The sequence below is a fragment of the Lepisma saccharinum genome, chromosome 7 (genome assembly GCF_977018435.1).
Source record: "Lepisma saccharinum chromosome 7, izLepSacc3.1, whole genome shotgun sequence".
Lineage (NCBI taxonomy): Eukaryota > Metazoa > Arthropoda > Insecta > Zygentoma > Lepismatidae > Lepisma > Lepisma saccharinum.
Genome location: NC_139235.1, coordinates 97904061 through 97923475, shown reverse-complemented (window position 1 = coordinate 97923475; position 19415 = coordinate 97904061). Strand labels below are relative to the sequence as shown.

General features: G+C 38.7%; 1 protein-coding gene across 3 annotated transcripts in view; it reads right to left on the bottom strand.

Moving 5' to 3' along the window:
• Bre1 (E3 ubiquitin-protein ligase Bre1) overlaps positions 1-19415 on the bottom strand; it is a 100970-nt gene that overhangs the window by 48251 nt on the left and 33304 nt on the right. For all 3 annotated transcript variants that reach the window (XM_083125714.1, XM_083125716.1, XM_083125715.1), the window contains exons 2-5: positions 14332-14520; positions 8140-8326; positions 3919-4577; positions 612-785 (exon numbers count right to left, since the gene is read on the bottom strand). In XM_083125714.1, the coding sequence (XP_082981840.1) occupies positions 612-785; positions 3919-4577; positions 8140-8326; positions 14332-14490 (1179 nt within the window). In that variant the 5' untranslated portion in view covers positions 14491-14520. The remainder of the gene's footprint in view (positions 1-611; positions 786-3918; positions 4578-8139; positions 8327-14331; positions 14521-19415) is intronic.

The window sequence follows — 19415 nt, the reverse complement described above, 5'->3', positions numbered from 1 at the left end:
GAAATTTATTTTAGTTGCTTTATATGATTTCTCCATTGCATTTACAGTTGTGTAGATAAGAATTTTTCACAAGCAATATATTGAAAACAATAAAATACTTTCCAACAGAAATAAATTCATTACAATTGACCGATCAGTTCCGATAGTGTGTCTAAAAACTCATATTGGCTATCGAAATCAATTGAAAAAAATTCCAGCTGGGTACCACTATCAAACACTAGAAGAATTTAAACTTCCTTAGAATATTCAATCTAGTAATGTAAAAATATAATCAGTACTGAAAATACCAATACAAAATCACTTACACTATATATTCAAAAGAATGAACAAGGGGGAAACTATAATTTAACTAATAACATGATTATGCATTAAAATGTTTAGAATAATCAGAATATTAAAACAGATGTCATTTGATCACAAAATCCATTTCTCAAATGCAATGTTCATGTAAAGTTCATGAAAACTGTCCATAGAACAGTGGAAGTCAAATCAGTAGGCAATTCCATAATACATATGTTATCAGACTTTTCAGTGTCTGGACTATCTCAGAACTAAACAAAGAAATTATTTTCTTTTTCACTTTTGGATATAATTCTGAATGTACACGTTACCTCCATTTGTTCAATGTGCCTTAAATGGGCATTCTTGCTGGTCTGAAGCTGTTGCCTCGCTTCCTCCAGCTGCGTCTTCAATTGCATTGACTCATTGTACAAGACAGAGAACTGAGACTGCAGGCATTTGTATTCAGTTGTCTCCACAATCACAGACTCTGGAAGTTGCCGGATCTGAAAACAAAGAGAAAGAAAGGTTACACTTCTCACTCTGAATACATTTAGGAATTCTCTACTTTTGTGACTGAATTCTCACCATATTATTTTGGTAAAAAAGGTGTTGTAGTCACATTTATAAAGTTATTCTTGTAATAAATCCACACAAAATTTTTAATTTCATCATCACCATCATCCTTCGCACTTTCCTGCTTCTAGCTGGGCATAGAAGTCAAGCCTCTCCACTTTTTCCTGGTCTTCCACCACTCCTCTCTTCCCACCGTGTTCCAATCTTGTCCTCTTCTCCTAACACTCCCCACTATCTGCTCTTTCCACGCACACCTTGGTCACCCCCATTGGCCTTATTCCCACTCCTTGTGCATTGTAAGCTCTTACTGGTAGTCTTTCTGCATCCATCTTCATGTGTCCAAACCATCTCATCTGTGCCTGATCTATCCTGTCCTGAAGCTTCACCACCCCCACTGTCTGTCGGATCTCCTCATTCCTTATTCTATCCCTTCTAGTCTTTCCCAATATACTCCTTAAAAATTAGTCTTCCACAATATACTCCTTAAAAATTTCATCTCTTTTCATAGGGGGAGACCAAGATGTCAGTGGAAATTAGCAGATAGCAGAGAGTGTTAGGAGAAGAGGACAAGATTGGAACACCATGGAAAGATAGGAGTGGTGCAAGACCAGAAGAAAATGGAGAGGCTTGACTTCTATGCTGACCCAGCCAGAGGCAGGAAACGGCGAAATATGATGTAAAATTATCTGCTTGGAGTTTATTTGCTGCTACAAAATTTTCCTAGTCTCATTTCATTACCAGTTATTCAAAATAACATAAAATTGATTACTTCTGCGGCAAAATTTGAGATAAAAGAAGACTACTTTACAAAGGAATATGTTCTATAGGTGGTGCATGTTGTATTAATCAAGTCAGTTGGCAGCCCTGCCCTGATGAAAACTGAAGCTGTATTTAACAAGAGAAATAGACTTGTTTTATCTACAAATGCATCCTGGACTGCAGTTGGCAGACAATTGCGGCTCTGGCATCTGGGTGCGTGGGACTCATGTTGTCATCCCTATACATATAATTGTGATTGTCCCTTCATCCATCTTATCTTACCACCATTCATCCTCATATTCATGATTAGCCAAGTGGCAGAAAAATGAAGTAAAATAAACGGTAAAATTTTGATCTCCGGGAAACGTATTTCTTCAATTTTACAGGAGAAAGTACTTACGGAACTGAGTTTCTGTAGACTTTTGAAAGGTCGTGGAAGTGTTTTCTCCCTTCGTTCAATTTATTCCGCCGGTAAATCATGTATTTTTCGACATTAATGTCTCTCCGATGCACAAAAGCTCTTGCCTCCATCACCTTCCACTTCGTGAATCAGATGTTCCGTGCGTTTGATGACGTAACCCCTGGTCAGTGTTTCCAACCATGCCGTTGTTTTGCAAGATGATGACAATTTTAACTATGTTTGCCTTACCTAACCTAACCTTGCCGTGCATGGTTCATGGGGCTATTTATGAATGGTTCATGTGGCTATTTATGAATGGTTTGTGAGGCTATCCGTGCATGGTTCGTGGGGCTATTACAATGGTTTGTGGGATTTTCAAACCTGGGAAAAAATACAAAATCAGTAACACGAAAGTAGGTATTTTTCGGTGAAGAAGGTTGGAAACACTGCATACCCACTTATGATCGACAACGCTATATTCCTTTCCCGGATTCTCTGGAGTAAGAGAACGCGAACGCGTTCTGTGCGCATATTGAACCTGCGGAGGGGAGGGGCATCCACGGGAGGGGAAGACTCGACTGCTCATTCGCGGTCCAGTAGTTCTGTAGTAAACATGTCAGCTCGCAAGTCTAGGGGAACTCTGCATTTAGGAGAGCGCCTCATAGTGTTGAATGTGTTCGAGAACAACTTGTTTGAAAAATTTAAAACCCATGGCTTTGTTTTTTTACAAATGTTTAAAAAACATGTTTTTCAGACTTGTTTAAAACACATTTTGATACATGATGTTTCATAGTTTGTGTTTATTTGCATGTTTTTTGAAAATGTATGTTTAAATTTGTTTTAACTATTTTCTGTTCTTCGTAGCATCAAAAGACAAATAAACGTGCAATATTATTTGTTATTTGTGTAAAACAATACACTGGCCATTGTTAAGAATAAAAGAAGAAATTGGCAGCAGAAAGCGTTTTGCTTTACGGCCGTTACACCGCGCAGCACTTCGTTGCTTTCATCCCGCACTCTTTCCCACCTAGTCTGGCCCCACCCACAAGCTTTCCCCTCTGCACATCGCTACTCCAGAGGATCCGGAAAAGCAGTATAGTCAACCTGTGGCTGCCATATTGTGTGTTACGGAAGCAAAAAACAACAAAGAATAATTACTCAATATGTCGAAAATATAAATTATTTTCGTTTAAAAAGCAAAATCCCATCTTAAACAATCTTTCGCAATGCAGAATCAGTAAGTACAAATTTTAAAAATCACGGAATAAACGAGTTAGAGACGTTTTCCGGAGATTGAAATTTTAATAAATAAACTAAATCAATCAATCAGTCACTGTGATAAAAATTCTTGACCACAAGTATAATTTCTTGACTTTTTCTTGACCTACTAGTTGATTTCTTTACTTTCATGGCTGGTTGACACCCTGGTAGCAGAGGCCACAAAAATTAATAGAACATTATAACAAAATCCAGTTGTGCAGATAAGTGAGTACAACAGCTCTTTATATCTATTTAATACTGTGTGCGTCATTTCTAAAAATATGAATTTGCACATTATGTTAATCCAGTATAACCAGTTCAATTACATCCTTTCCAGTACAGCAAATTTTACCCCCCTCCCCCCCGACCAATATACATTTACTCTTCATGGTCCCAATAGAGCAAATTGTTATAAAATTTTCTCACATTTTAAGTTCTTCAACCAGAGTCCTCTGAAAAACCTAAAATCAAGGTTCCAAGGTATTATTAGTTTGGTATTGAGAAGTGTATGCAAGGAGAACTACTGAGTAACAATCGGTTATCTAATTCTGTAGACTGTTCTAACGGAGAAATCTAGTTTTGTAGAGGTACATGTTTTAATGATGTAACTAATTTAAATAAGAAAATCCATCTGAGAAACTTACATCCATTTTGAGCTTCTCCACTTCTTTCAGAGCATCCCTGTGCTGTTGGTGCAATCGATCCAGCTCCTGCAACCGATTGTTAGCCAACTCCCTCTGCTCCTCCAGTTCCTTCTGGACGTCATCCAACTTCTTCTGAGAAACACTGGACACTGGTTTCGGGGTACCTTTTTCCTCCCCGTGAATCTGCTGGTAATTTTTCAATTTCTCCATTGCTTCCGCCAAATGGTGCTCCAGCTTATCGTTTCGCTGCCGGATCTTCTGCAGTTCGTACTGCAGGTCGTCCACTTGATTGCGAAGTTCGGCTATCTCGGTTTCCTTCCCCGTGACGGTCTCCTGAAGTTCGGCCATCTTCAAGGATATCGTGTGGTACTTTTCGTGAAGCGACGTGTTCAACGCCTGCAAGTTCCTGTTTTCCGCTTGCACTTCTATGTTCGCTTGCCTTATTGTTTCGTCGAGGGGAGGTGCTTCGTCGCCATCAAGCTCGCCTTTCAGTGCAAGAGTAATCTTCTCGTTTCGCTGCATCAGACGATCGAAAGCCTGGATAACTTTCGCAACAGCTCTCTTGGAAACCTGGACTCTGTTTGCCAGCTTTTCATCCAATTCTTCCTTATCCCACGTAGACAGCTGAACTAAAAATGACGTTGTGGCTTCGTTTTCATCTGCAAACGCAAAGAATTATCAGTGAAAAACATTATCTAAGCAGCTAAAGAAATCTTATAAGGATCATGCACAGACACATTAGGTTTTCTTTGCTCCCACCATACACGCATGCAAGTGCATGCACACAGTAAATTCCAATGAAATATACATTTTCCCACCATTTAAGAATGGCTCCCAAGAAGCAAGGCCACTCAATGTTTCCAGGTGTTTCAAAAAGGCAAGGTGAAGGGATTTTTGTACTTTTAACCTTTCCATCAACCGTCCATTTTATGCTCAGATAGGTTAATAGGAACTGGACGTAACATTGAAACACCACCCATGGGTGGAAGCAGGGCCTTATCGCACACCAGTAACAAAATCCCAAGAAAGCACTATTTATTCTAACGTTAAAGAATATGCAGATCGTGCTAATACAAAATTGCCCATGTGTTACACTGCATCATAACTCCCACTATCAACCACTGCTTATGTGCTTCTGTTCCATTTTTGAGTTTCCCTTGAAATCACAAATGCTATGTTAAAAAAATGATAATGTATCCACACTCTCAATCATGTGTTAAAAAACATTACATTAGTATTTCTGCACATAACTTATTTCTTGCAGTGGCACACTTTCAACTTCTGGAAAAAGCTGGTAGAAAGTCAGAAACTAAATTAAATCAAAAAAATGGAATTCAAAGAAAACAAGAAAATATACCTACATGGAAATCAAACATGGCACATGCAGTTATATCAAACACAAGGCACTTTCTGATAGCATGCAAAATTGCAAAAATAAAATTAGACGATAGATTGTAATTCTCAGAACTGAATATTCTTTTCTTCTTTGTGTTTCTTGCATGAGTCATTGGCTGACAAAAGAAAGATTATGAATTGATTCCTTTGTTTGTGTCGGAAAAGTAAGTTGACTCATTCTGCAACATCTATAGACAACATAAATAAGTGGAGAGATAGAGGTGTAGGTTTCCATTGTATTTTGTATAGACAAAAGCCTCTTCTTTTCTGTTCCTAGCATGAATTGTGTGATAAGTGAGTGCAATTTAGAAACATTTAACTTAAAAGTACTCCTTTATTCAAGAGGGCAACATTGTTTAACAACATCTTGAAAAATTAACCACCAGCTGAAGCATGGAAGTCTCTCTCGAACAGTATCTGATTATGACACTTGATCCAGAGAGATTGTAGATTTTTCTTTCCTTTTTGAGAACAACCTGTAAGTCTCAACAACCAAATGCAGTAAAATATTACTTTCAAAGATACTTCTGCTATCAATGGAGTTTAGTTTCATGTTCAACACAATGTCACATTATTATTATTATTATTAACAATTCTCCTACCTTTAAAATGAATTATTAACATGAATACATAAAACACACTTAAGAAAAAAAAATGCTGATTTTTGTCAATTTGGAATTTCTGGCCTTATCCCCGCATAAAGTGGCTCTGGGGCTCATCCAACCTCAAATCAATAAGTACAGGTCCTCACTTTTGCTCAGTTAGACTAATGAAGACTGGACCTACAATTTGAAAGTTATCTAAACAACTGTGCATGTGTTCACTTGAACCCAAGACCCCTGTTTACAAGGTAATAGCACTGCTACCATGTAATTGGGGGGGGCTTTGTTTTGGAGTAAAAAATAATTAATGTATTTTACACCTATATTTTACCCCAAGGGAAGAATTTTGTTTAAGCAGTTACAGAGTTATCCACAGTAGAGACATCAATAACATGACACAATGTCATGCTTGGACTCAATCAATACGAGGGTGGTTCAGCATGCTCCGCCCCTGACCCATTTCCAGTGATAGTAGAGACCTGTAATTTTATATGTAACATTCTTCATTCTTTAGACTAATATCCACAAAGTTTCAAGAATTTACAACAATTTTTCTTTTTGTTACAAGTTCATGATCAGTAAGAAGTGTAGCCACATGTAAAAACATGGAAAAATCTGAGGTCCGAGCAGTGATAAAATATTTACTCAAGAAAAATCTAACACCGAAAGACATCCATGCAGATATAGTGGGAACTCTTGGAGACTCTAGCCCCTCATATGACCTAGTGAAGAGATGGTGCCATGAATTTAAATGTGGTAGGCAGACCTGTGAAGATGAGCATGGTGGTGGCCCATCTGCAACAGTGACCACACCAGAAATGATTACAAAAGTGCATGACATGATTTTGGCAGACCGGCGAGTGACTGTCCGCCATATAGCAGACACATGTGGCATCTCAACTGGCAGTGTGCATTCAATTATTCATAATCATTTGTTAATGAAAAAGATCTCTGAACGTTGGGTCCCGAGAATGCTGACGGTCGACCAAAAGAGGACACGTTGTGTAACAAGTCAAGACCTGTTACGGACAATAAAGGTTGACAAGTCAAAGTTTCTGAAAAGATTTGTTACAATGGATGAAACGTGGGTTCACCACTTCGATCCCGAAAGTGAACACCAAAGCATGTAATGGAAACATCCCCATTCTCCACCCCCAAAAGAAATTCAAGGTTCAACCATCAAAGGGCAAAGTGATGGCATCTGTGCTCTGGGATGTGGAAGAATTATTTTGATAGATTATCTCCAACAGGGAAAGACAATCACAGGTGTTTATTTTGCAACCCTAATTGAAGAATTACGTACTGTGTCATCAAGGAGAAACGCCGCGGAATGTTGGCCCGTGGTGTGTTGTTCCATTGTGACAATGCTCCCGCCCAGACCTCCCAAGTTGCAGTGGCTGCAATTCATGTAGCAGGGTTCGAAATTGTCCCTCATGCCCCATATTTTCCAGATCTGGTCCCCAGTGAATTCCACCTGTTCCCGAACATGAACAAACACCTTCGTGGAAAACATTTTGACAGTGATTCCGAGGTTATGGATGTGGTGAATGCTTGGTTGCAGGACCAACCAAAATATTTTTTTTCTGCTGGGATTGAAGCACTGGAAGGCCGATTGGAAAAGTGTGTTAATGTTGCAGGGGACTATGTTGAAAAGTGACAGTGATTTGGTTTTCCTACAAGGGTTCCTTCTATGTCAGGGGCGGAGCATGCTGAACCACCCTCGTACATAAACTCTCTAAAGTGTCTTTGTCTACCATTCTGAGAGGTTGTGCTTATCTACTTAATTTATCTTGCACATTATAACTTTTGTTTGTGGCTGTGGAAATGGGAGTGTTCTGCTGAAGAGATCTGCCATAAAGTTTTCGTAAAGTAGCCAAAAGACATACTGTATTTGCAGGGATATGAGACACATTTTTTAAGAAAAATCTTTACAACTGAATTTATTTCAAATATAAAGTAATATCTAGATCTACTTTCAACAAATAACTTATAACTTACCTAACCTAACTAGCAAAGAATACATTAATCTTCTTTGTCACACACTGCAAGGAAATCGTCCAACTCAGAAGAGAGAATATTTCCAGAAGTGAATGTAATCAAAAACTGGGTATCGGTGTACAAGACGCACCCCATTTTTCAGACCTATTTTTAGAAGAAAAAAGTGTGTCTCATAGGCTGGCAAATACAGTAATTAACCTTAGTGAAAATACAATATTTAACCTACTTCTATTTTCAGATTCATCTGCTGTCTCTGCATCGAAACGCTGAAGCAAAACCCGAATGTCTTCATTCAGCTGATTCCAATACCGATTCACTACATTGAGCACAGCGTCATCCTGGGTCTGGCGTTTCTCCAACTGTTCTATCCTTTGCCTCAGTTCAGCTTCAAGCCTATGACGTTGCTCCAGACGCTTGAAAAGGAAAGAAAAAGTTTTAAAAAGAACAGTTGTGGGGCTGAAATTACATTGGATCATCAGCACACATCAAAGCACTCACAGGCCATGTCCGAAAGGTGCAAGACCGTACTTCAAGCAAGCATCCTCCGAGTATGGTCATGGAGTGCAGTCAAGTCGTGGACCGGAAGTGTTGTCTTTTGAATTGCACTTCGACTGCTGCACCAAATAAGATCAGGAGATAAAACTGAGTACTCGTTGTTTTCCTTGCGTTTTAAACACTTGTTTTTCACCGTAGAAATCAGATAGCATTTTCAAATGTTCGTACACATACATTTCCACACATTACAAGACCTACAGCCAACAACTTGCTGGCCCATAACATATATCTAACTGTGTTGCTGGTTTTCTACCTCCGTGATTTTAAACAAATAAACAACGAGTGCAGAAACCACGTAACCTAGTCACCAACCATCTGTACTGCGAGCAGTGCACTTGCGTTCTTTTGTTCTTGGCACTTTCGAACTGTACTAGGTGATGTCACTTCCATCAAGACCATACTTCAAGTCTGTACTTTGTACCTTTCGGACAGAGCCACACATAATACACCCAAGACAACAACACACATATATCCTCTCTTGTATTACTTCCTGTCACTTTTGGACAATTATGATGACTTAAAGGCCGGATTTTAAAGGAAATTCCTTTTCTTATTTTTCGACACGGATAACAACAGTGTTGATAATTATCTTCCACCAACAAGATTACATGCCTTTCATTTCCCTCCCTCCCCCCCCCCCCTTTTGGCAGTGGCAGTTGGTAAGGATGATTGCATTCACACGCTTCGCGTTGTCGATAGTGTACACAGTTGCAGGCTGCCCGACACGTGGTTCGTCGTTCACATTTGATCTTCCCTCTTCGAACATCTGGCACCATTTTTCAATCATGGGGCATGACATTGCATTCTCACCATACACCTCGACAATTTGGCGATGGATTTCACTCCGATTATGGCTTTGTGCCCACAAAAATCAGACGACGGAGCGCACCTCAATACGACGCGCCATACTCACACTGTGACTACTCGCATACTAAACCAGATGAAGCATGGCTGCTTCTGGTGTGTGAAGGAAACATTTCAGACAGTGTTGCTTGCCACCAAGCCTGATTATTTTATCTTTCTTAGTACAGGAACATGGGTTGGGTGTAACTTAATTTTTGATTCACCCACGTATTTGGTGCAGCTTAGAGGAAGAAAGAACAAGCACCTTCTACCTTACCATCGTTGCAGCGATTGTTGCAAGAATGCGATTTAGGCTTATGCAGTAACAAATGCATTTGAAGTGGCATGCATGTTGAGTTCAAAGTGTACTTATCTGCTAGATTTAGACTTTATTGAGAAGTTTCTTAGAATAGTTTTAACTTTATAACTTGACAATGACGACAGTATCTAGTGTCGGTGAAATAGCAAAGTCAGGTAAATGTGGCAGGAAGCTATGGAATGTGGTAAGCTGTTGCAAGGAAGATTTCATTGAAATGGGTGGTAAGATTATTCACTGCACTTTACCTTCAAAAAATGGAAATGAAAAAGGACTAGTTTATTTTTGCACTCCACAAAAAATATAGTTTAAATGAAAGAACAATATATACCATTCATATACAACCTTAGTGACAATGAAGTTCGACCAGTCACAAATATAGGAGTGCGTTGTGAAAGAAGGAGAACACATGCATATGCTGAACATATTTTATTCAGCAGGCTACATGGAACAAAGGAAAACATAAATTTCTGCTGCAACGCAGCAATGTATGCTGTCCACACAAAATAAAACATTTTCGTCCATCTACGCGTGACATTGAAGTTCGACCACTGTTAGAGGGGATCCTGTTTACCATGGTGTGACGCCGCCCCGTCGGCGAATAACTGTGGCAATGCGTCGGGGCATGCTGCGGACGAGTCATTCAAGGTATTCCACATTGATGCGGTGCCATTCCTCCTGCAGGCAGGCGATAAGAGCAGCCACTGTCGTGGGTCCCCTCTGTTGCACACGTCGCTTAAGAACACGCCACACATTCTCAATGGGCGAGAGGTCGGGACTCGATGGTGGCCATGGCAGAGTTCGCACGTGATGGCGAGTCAACCATTCTCTTGTCAGCCGCGCTGTATGAGGCCTGGCATTGTCGTGTTGAAAGATGAGACACCGCCTGTGGAACAGGTGCCTTCACACTGTGGGAAGATGCCGCTCCAGTATGCGTGTATAGGCGTGTGCATTCACAATGCCCTCACAGACGTGCAGTGGGCCAACCGCAGATGCTGTCATGCATCCCCATACCATCACTGACGCAGGTTTCTGTACCCGACGTGCATAACATTTTGCTTCATTCTGTTCCTCCTTCCGACAAATGACTGTTTTCCATATTTTACCGTACACAACATTGAAAATGGATTCGTCCGTCCACAAAACCCTGTTCCACTGCCGAAATGTCCATCCCCGGTACATTCGTGCCCACCGTAGTCGATTGCCTTTGTTCAACATGGAAAGGAAGGGTTTACGTTTCACCTTGTACACTCGGTAACCGCATCGCTGTAGGTAACGGCGAATGGTTCTGGTTGACACTTCAATGTGAAAGCGTACTCGAGTCCACAGTCATAATTCGGCCACAGAAACATGATTGTTGGTCTGGATATAGCGTCTAAATATCCGTAGGTCACGCACGCTCAGCAGGCATTTTCGACCGGGGGCCTTACCTGGCTCTGTAGTACCCGTATTTTGGTGGTGTTTGATGATGCAGTGGATGATTGACTTGGGTAAGTTCAGTTGGCGCCCTATTTCCCGTTCACTGAGTCCATCCCGTTGCAACTCCACCACTCTTCTCCTCACGGTGTTGTCAATAGGTTTGCCCCTGGCCATGGTGATGATGCACTGCGCTTATATACGGCGGACTCCCTTATCGTGTCCGTGACATCATGCTTCCGTCGAATGTGCCACTATCTGGAATTTTCCGTATGGGTCTGGTGCCTGGTCGATGTTCAATGTCACGCGTATAGTTCCCCGTTTTCGGTCTTTACGTGACCTTGGGTGCAACATGCTGGGATCACGATTCTTGCCTGCTCACATGCCTCCTCTTACACACATGCGTCACTTCTGCGGGTCACCCATTCCACCGCCTATGCCTCTGTGCATTTAATCACGTATTCCTTTCTGGTCGAACTTCATTGTCACCAAGGTTGTATAAAAAAGGATACATCAAATTTCTTGCATTTTTTACTTTACTTCTTATAAAATTTGATTCATCCTTTTTTATATATGAATGGTATATATTGTGCTTTCATTTAAACTATATTTGGATATTCTTTTCCAGACTTCTAATGGTAAGGAGAAAGGTTTTACTTCGTATTACATACCTTGATGAGCTATTTAACTAAGGTTGAAAGTGATTATAAATGCTTATTTCTGCAGGAAACTGTTATGCTTGCTTATTTTATGATTTTGGTTTAAAATAGCATATTTTACCCAAATCTGTCATATTTCAATCCTATTTCAAACACACGACGGCATTGGGATGACGAGATCAATGATTCTAAATAGCCGCACGAGAGAAATGTACTGTATCATCCAAGAAAAGATACAGTACATCCAAAATCATTTTTTCCAAATAACCTGATATTATAACACAGTTGAAAGCTCGAAATAATCCATTGCAACATTCACTTTCTCTCATTGATGAAATTTCAGAGTAACGTTGTCTTCAGACACTCACGGTATTGCTAAAATTGTGTCCAACAAGCTCAGTCAGGTATTACTGAAAAATCCCAGTTACAAAACAGTGTCAAATTTATAAAAATATTTCTGGTGAAGAAACAGGCATTGAAGAGGAATTTACCGAAGAAGAACTGTGGTGATTTTCACATGCGTCTGTGATGTCATGCTGGAAAGAACATTTTCACTGTACAAATCATTCTTCACTGACAGACACAGGAGCTTCACACAACAAAATCTCAGGATGACCTTCCTTACATACTGTAACAGCTTTGAATAAGATAAGAGATCTAATAAACAAATGTTTTTTCAGATTTTCCTGTATTTGTTTATGCCTATTTTTTTCATTTATTGTGCTTATTAACTTGCTTATTTTACTGTTTAATTGTGCTTATAAATCCGGGCCCTAGTGATGATTATATGAAATTAAGGAAATAATGCCCAGGCTAGGATTGGAGCCTGTAAACATTGGGTGGCGAGATCGCAAGTGCTCTGAGCCAGATTTTACATTTTTTGCATTATACATTTGAGCTTCATGGTTCCTAAATAGCAAAATGTTATTAAATTTTCCTCGATTATACATTTCCCTGCATTTTAAGTTTCTTAATCTTCGTCCCCTGAAAAAAATTAAGATTGAGGTTCCACTGCGTGTGATGTTGCCATGTTCCACGTACATCTTTACCCCGTTGAATAAAAATCTGTATAAAATTGGTTACACAATGTGAATTGACAATAATAATGGATTATAAAAACAGATGCAAAGAGCTTGAAAACAAGACCAATATTCATTAAATTAGGCAAACACAGGAGACGTACTACACAGAATTTTCAGCAAAAAATGCAGGCTCGACCAGGATTTAGAAATCTTCACTGAAAATTCTACGAAGAGTAATATTGTATTTGTAGGACTACCCAATACCACAAAAAAGTTGTTTCGCACAAAATTGATAAGAACGATTTTTGACAAATTAACAGTACTAAAATTTAATCACGATTGGATTATTCGTTATTATTTATAGAATTTCAAAAAAGAGTAATCGTTGCAAAACTAAAAAAAAGGGCACTTTTTGTTCTCATGCCAATAAAAAATAGAATAAAAAGGTAAAGTGTTCCCCTGTGCTTAGCACCACGCCATGAAGGCGTATAGGGGGTGTGGGGGTAACGCCCCACACTTTCTTGATCCGGTCGTGAGTGGGGGTGATGTGATCAGCATCACGCCCCTGACCGCCTTTACCCCCCAGGGTTTCCCCCAGGTACCCATGTTATTCGACGCTGGGTGGGCGCCGGGGCCGCATACTTGAAAAAAAAATTGGTTGGCATAGATTAATTCAGGGTCGCCACTCTAAGACTTTGATAAAATTCAAGTATAATTCCCGGTTTTCAAGGTGAACGTTGTATATACTGAAGGGTACAAACAGATGTTTCCTCTATTACGCATTACTGACTCTCACCACCACACGCATGCACACAAAAGTATGTTATCAATATAAATGGTGTGTGAGATTCCAATGCATCCAAAAATTATAATCCAATTATATTAAACGGTAGATATATATAATATAGGCTATTTAAAACATTTAATTTAACGTGCGGAGTTTATATTGGCCATTACATACTTAAGATTCCAAATACATCTACAACCACAAGTCACATATGATACGGAATACACTAATCTACGAAAACATTTTAATTGTACATGAATTTCAAACTGAAATTTAACTAATCAAATTCAAGACATCTTATCTTGCAAAGGACACTAAAAAAGTAAACAGATTTAGAGAATTCTGTTCTATTTTCCAGTGAGCTCTCTTCTCCTTCCTTGATAAAAAATAAAACAAACTGTGAAAAAATTGCCTCAGGTCATTTATAAATATGTATAAATTCAAGGGGACTTGGATTAATAAAAGTTGCAATTTTTCACGTCTATGGAGAAAAATTCCTGGAGAATTCACATATAATTCCCGGAGCCAATAATTCACATAGAATTCGTGGTGAGTAGCAACCCTGTAATTGGAGTCCAAACTCTAGTATCTATAATTCTTAATCCGACAGTAGACCACCACGACTCTTCATGTGTGTAGGAAGGTTACGATATTTTAACTGAACATCATGCTTAGAATCCCGCTTAACCAAGGTTTTAGAATATTCACCACCCATGCTAAAAGAAATAATGGGAAACATTTTTTAAGGAAATTTATATTAATTTAAAAATAATTTCTCATTTTTACTAAAATACAATGTTTGCATGGAATAAAGACTTACCTGAGCTAGCTTTTTGTTCTGAAACTGCAAGACTGTCATGTCCATTTCCTCCAGTGTGGAGATAGGCCCTATCCTCATAGGTTCAAACTGAACCTTCTTGAATGGGGGCTGGCCACTGGAGCTGCTGTCACCTTCAGCTGGTCGCTTCGCCATGTTCATGCTTTGTAGTGTCACAAGTTAGATGACGACCTAGAAAATAAAATTTTAAATTTCAAACATCTTGTGGCAATTTGAACATGAATACAGTAGTAAGGTCCACTTTAGACGGAACCATTTTCTTTAGCATGCTACCATGTAAAGTGAGAAATGTTGTGGCATTTCTCAAGGATAGAACTGGCTCTATTTCTGTAGCATAACCAATCAGAAGCGACCTCTAGGTCACGAGTGCAGTTGTAATGGCAACAGCGAGAGATGTAAACAACGTATCACTTCACACTTTTAAAATATGATAACTATTCAACCGAGAGGAATATTGCTTCGTATTAAATGGTTTTAGGGAGAGAAGGGTGCTGATTAAATACATAATTTACCACGTTTACTGTACACACATGGAAGAATATTTTAGCTCTTTCAATTTCAATTGTAAACACTTGCACTCACCATAGACTGTCTAACTTGACGTGCCCTTTGTGCTGTATGTGTTATACATTGTAATTGAAACAGCTAACCGAAATGTTCCATGAAAGGCTTTGGTGTAAAGTACTACCTGTTGTAAGCATTTACATAGCATTTATGCTAGCAAAAATGTTAATGGAAATGCTTTAGTCTAAAGCTGGCTTAACCCTGTTAAGCCTTGTTCCCATGCTTAATAACACACTATACTTTCAAAGTTTGTTCGGAGTCTGACGAAGACCTTGCTGGAAGGTTGTAACATCACGTGCATAGAGTAATTGCTAAATAAATTTATGAATACAGTGGAAATCTTATGTCATCTTCTCAGTCCCCATCCAAAATTCTTGAATTTTTCTTGACCTTTCTTTCCATATTTGTGGCCTTTTTCCCCTTTTTCTTAACATGTATTTTTAGGAAGAGTTGGAAATAAGAAAATAAATATTTATCTTCAATCAAAAACTTCTACCACATGGCTGGTTAAGATGAAAATTGAAGCTGTACTTTAAGAAGAGATCTAGACTTGCTTTAATTATTAATGCATGTAAAAATTAATGCTTCAGACATCCTCGATGAGGAATGGCCACATTACTTTCATATTTTTACAAAACTTTGCACATATAAGAATGTAATTCTTAAGAAACAAAGTAAACAAATCTTAACCACAACTCAATACAATTTTAGATTTCCAAATATTCAATTTTATCAAATCCCAGTACAGGTATATAACAATGTAAATTCACTATATTATAAAAAAAATGCAAAAATTCTTGACCACAAACATAATTTCTTGATGGTAGACACTCTGCCATATTTCAATCTGTTGCAAAAGATACCCACATTAGATATTTTCCTGCATTTTAACTGCTTTAGAATGAAGAATTTACAATTGAGGTTCCACTGTGTTGTTTCCAATTTGTTGTACACATGGAATTATGAATTATTGTGCCAGTTGTAACCTTATACTTCAAATACCTTGCTACTGATAAAAAAATATGGAGAAATTAGAAGATACCAAGTTGCATAATGCAACTAGACATTTGCCAAACAGGGAAAGAACACAAAATATATTTTTAAAATAACTACAATTTTCGGCAAAAAAATAAGATTGAATTGCTGCACTTCTCTAACAGAAAAAAAGGGGGGATTTTGTGGGAACTTTTTTTGGAAAAGTAGTTACTACCTGCTAGGGGTGTGTAATAAACTACAAATTATATATTTTTTTATAAATTTTTATCACTATCAGAGTGAAATTAATATTTTACATCACATACTTCAACGTACCCTTGTAACCAAGGTATAGTTTTGCAGACTGTTTTTTCAACATTCGTGCATGCTTAATGCATTAGTTGGGAGCCAAATAGTGCCTAATTGTCAAAACCTAATTATGAACACTGGATAACAATATTCAATATGCTCATGTCTGCATTGTACGCAGAAGCGTTGTTTGGCATCTCCACGGTAGCTAATCTCAAACAAGAAATGTAAAAGAAAAAATAATCATATTTTCAGTGAGGTTTCTAAAATTCCAAAGGTTAAAAATGGAATGACGTACAAAGATGATAAATTCCTATTTTGACTCTATTTGGTATACAAATGAAGGATGGCCAAATCTGGACAAAAGACATACCGATAGTTTTGTAGTTTATCTGTTTTACGAGCTCACCACACCTATTATTCATCATGATCAGAATTCCTACTGCATGGAAATGTTTATCCATTTTAGAGATTTTTAACATGTTCTTTAGCCAAAAACAGATCTCTACATTACTAAGTTCAGTATAAATGTACAAGGTTATCCCTTGTAAAAATATATATAAAAGGAAATACAGTTTAAAATATGACATTCTGTTTTGTGACCTGTGACATGGGGGAAAGAATGCTGACCTGACTACCCTCTTGTCTCCCACACTATTTCCTGTCACAGTGTATCTGAGGGACAGGTCAGATTGACTAGGTTGTGTGTGTATGAGGGAGCAAGCATAGGATTTTACATCAAAGTGCACAAAATTTTTCTGGGTTTATCACATTTGTCTTATTCTTCAATGTGCAAGGATATGCTTGAATCTTTCTTTGGCAAGTATATCCTTAACCCTTAAAGGATGGGCCGTGACATGGGTGTCACACAGGCACGGCTCGTGCATAATTTTCTTGGGGGTTCACCAAAATTATGCAAAGTGGACTTCTCTAAACCTTTTGAAACACTACACGCTTTGGTTCGTAGAAATAATACTGGTAGATTACTGACAAAGTTAATTTGCTTTATGTTCAGATAACAGTGACAGCACCAAGGAGTGTGTGTGTAGGGGGCGATCATTTTAATTTAAGATTTTCGTATGGTATTGTATTTAGGGGTATGTCAGAATTCAGAAAATATTCTCGCCTCAATTTTGCCTCTTCCACTCTTGCCAACTCTTTTCTGGTCCCACCTATATTATTGGAACTGGATCCTGAACCTACAGTTAAAAATACAAATCTCTGCCTGCTAAAATGAGTATGTATCACTAATCGAACCCAAGACCCCTTGATTACAAGATAATTCTTATATAACTATTCGAAAGTATATCGCTAAATCAAACCGATTCAATTCTATTCTATGCAATAAAGTATGTATTTGTAAAATCTATTAATGTAGTATTGTATTGTAATGTAAGTATTGACATGTCCTATATTACCATGTACTGTAATTTGTACACACCGGTAGTCCTTGGACGCAAATAAACTAAACTAAACTAATATGGTAACTTCTCACACAGCAACAACTACACTCCTTCCAATACACAATCCACCTCACTCCACTCAACGTATCACCACGCCAAAAATATTTCAATCACCAGCCACGCACTTCAAAACAAACTAACAAGTATGGAGACAATGACACGTAACAAAGTCAATCGTGCACGTCAGCTCAAACACCATCTCACGCTAGAGTATAACTGATCGCACAAAACCCAAACAACTTTTTGGTAGTCTTCTGACGTAAGTGCGAAATGCCTTCATTGTTAGGTTAGGCTTGAATAAAGTGTAAATACTACATTTTAGGTCAAGCACGGTAAAGCCCCGAAAATTGCAGTGTATATATTCTAAGACAAATAAACCTAAAAAGCCTAACATGTCAATGAAGGCATTTAGTCTGACATAAGAAGACCAAAAGGTTGTTTAAGTCTTGTCCGATAAGCGACCCCTCGCCCTCGTGCTATTTCTGACTTTTCGGCTCCTTCCACCTGAAGTGTTTCCATCTTAAAGAAGAAAAAACTGAATGTGTAGGCAAGTTGTTTTCTATCATATTTATCTTATTTGTCCCATCATCTTTACTTCTAGCTTTCGTTTCGGGTCACCTCTACATTTATATTACACCCTCTTCATTAATCTAATAAGTCTTGTAAAATATAAATAATACAATGAGAATGCCAAATGAATTCAAATTGAAACACACAGTGCAACACTGGCTAGAGTCTAGTTTAGGTCCTTCTTGCCTTTTGGTGGTAACCGATGGGAGTTAACAACACTGCATGCTCGTCTTTGTGTCAGCGTTGTGAATGCGTGTTAAAGAAGAACAGGATCCAAAAACTTCTAGATAGTGTAAAATACGTTTATCCCCAGTGATAATTCAGTGCATCGTTCAAAACCGTGCTAGCAGACAGTCGGCGCTCCGGCATCTCTTTGGGTAAGTAAGTTTTTCTTTTTACACTTTCTGTTCACAATAGCCCCACTAAGCATTCACGGGAACGAGGTATGCCTACGAGGTTAGGTTAGGCCTGTTAGGTTAGGTTCCATTAGCACTCATTTCACCCCTAAATATGTGCTTCATCATCGAAAAATGTCCTCAGTACGTTCAATCACGCATATCCGGACAACGTCGGTTCTTCTCTATTTTCTCCTCCAGGAAATTTTTCCTCGCCTTGGGATTTACTTTGAAGAATTCCTTATACAATATATGTATGTATATATATCTGTGTGTGTGTGTGTGTGTGTGTGTGTGTGTGTGTGTGTGCGTTGGTATACCCGTCATTAGGAGGAACAAGATCAGAAAAATTACCAGCATTAAGAGGGACTTTTTCATTGCGAGGTAATTTTGGTGGTTCCTCGGAACGAGAGAGCACATTATTTAATATTATGGCCGAACGGGCAAAGGAAAATTTAATGTCGTGGAATTAATCGACGAAGGGGACCAAGATCTATATTTTGATAAAAGATAGAACAATGTCCGACAATTGTACTCGGAGTTATGCTACAAAACAGTGCATTTTTCTGGTTCCTCTTTTCGGGGCATTGTGCCTGTACGTGTGTATCAGGTGTTTATCGGCTCCTCTCAACGGGGCTCTGTGCTTATCACCTACACACAACGTGTGTGTCGTTTGTGCGACGCCAGAGACATCTGCAGTGTGTGAAAAATTGCGGAACTACATCAGCGGTGACGTCAAGGCGGAGCGAGGAAGATCGTAGGGGGTGGGGCCTGCGGTTGCAGAGAACAG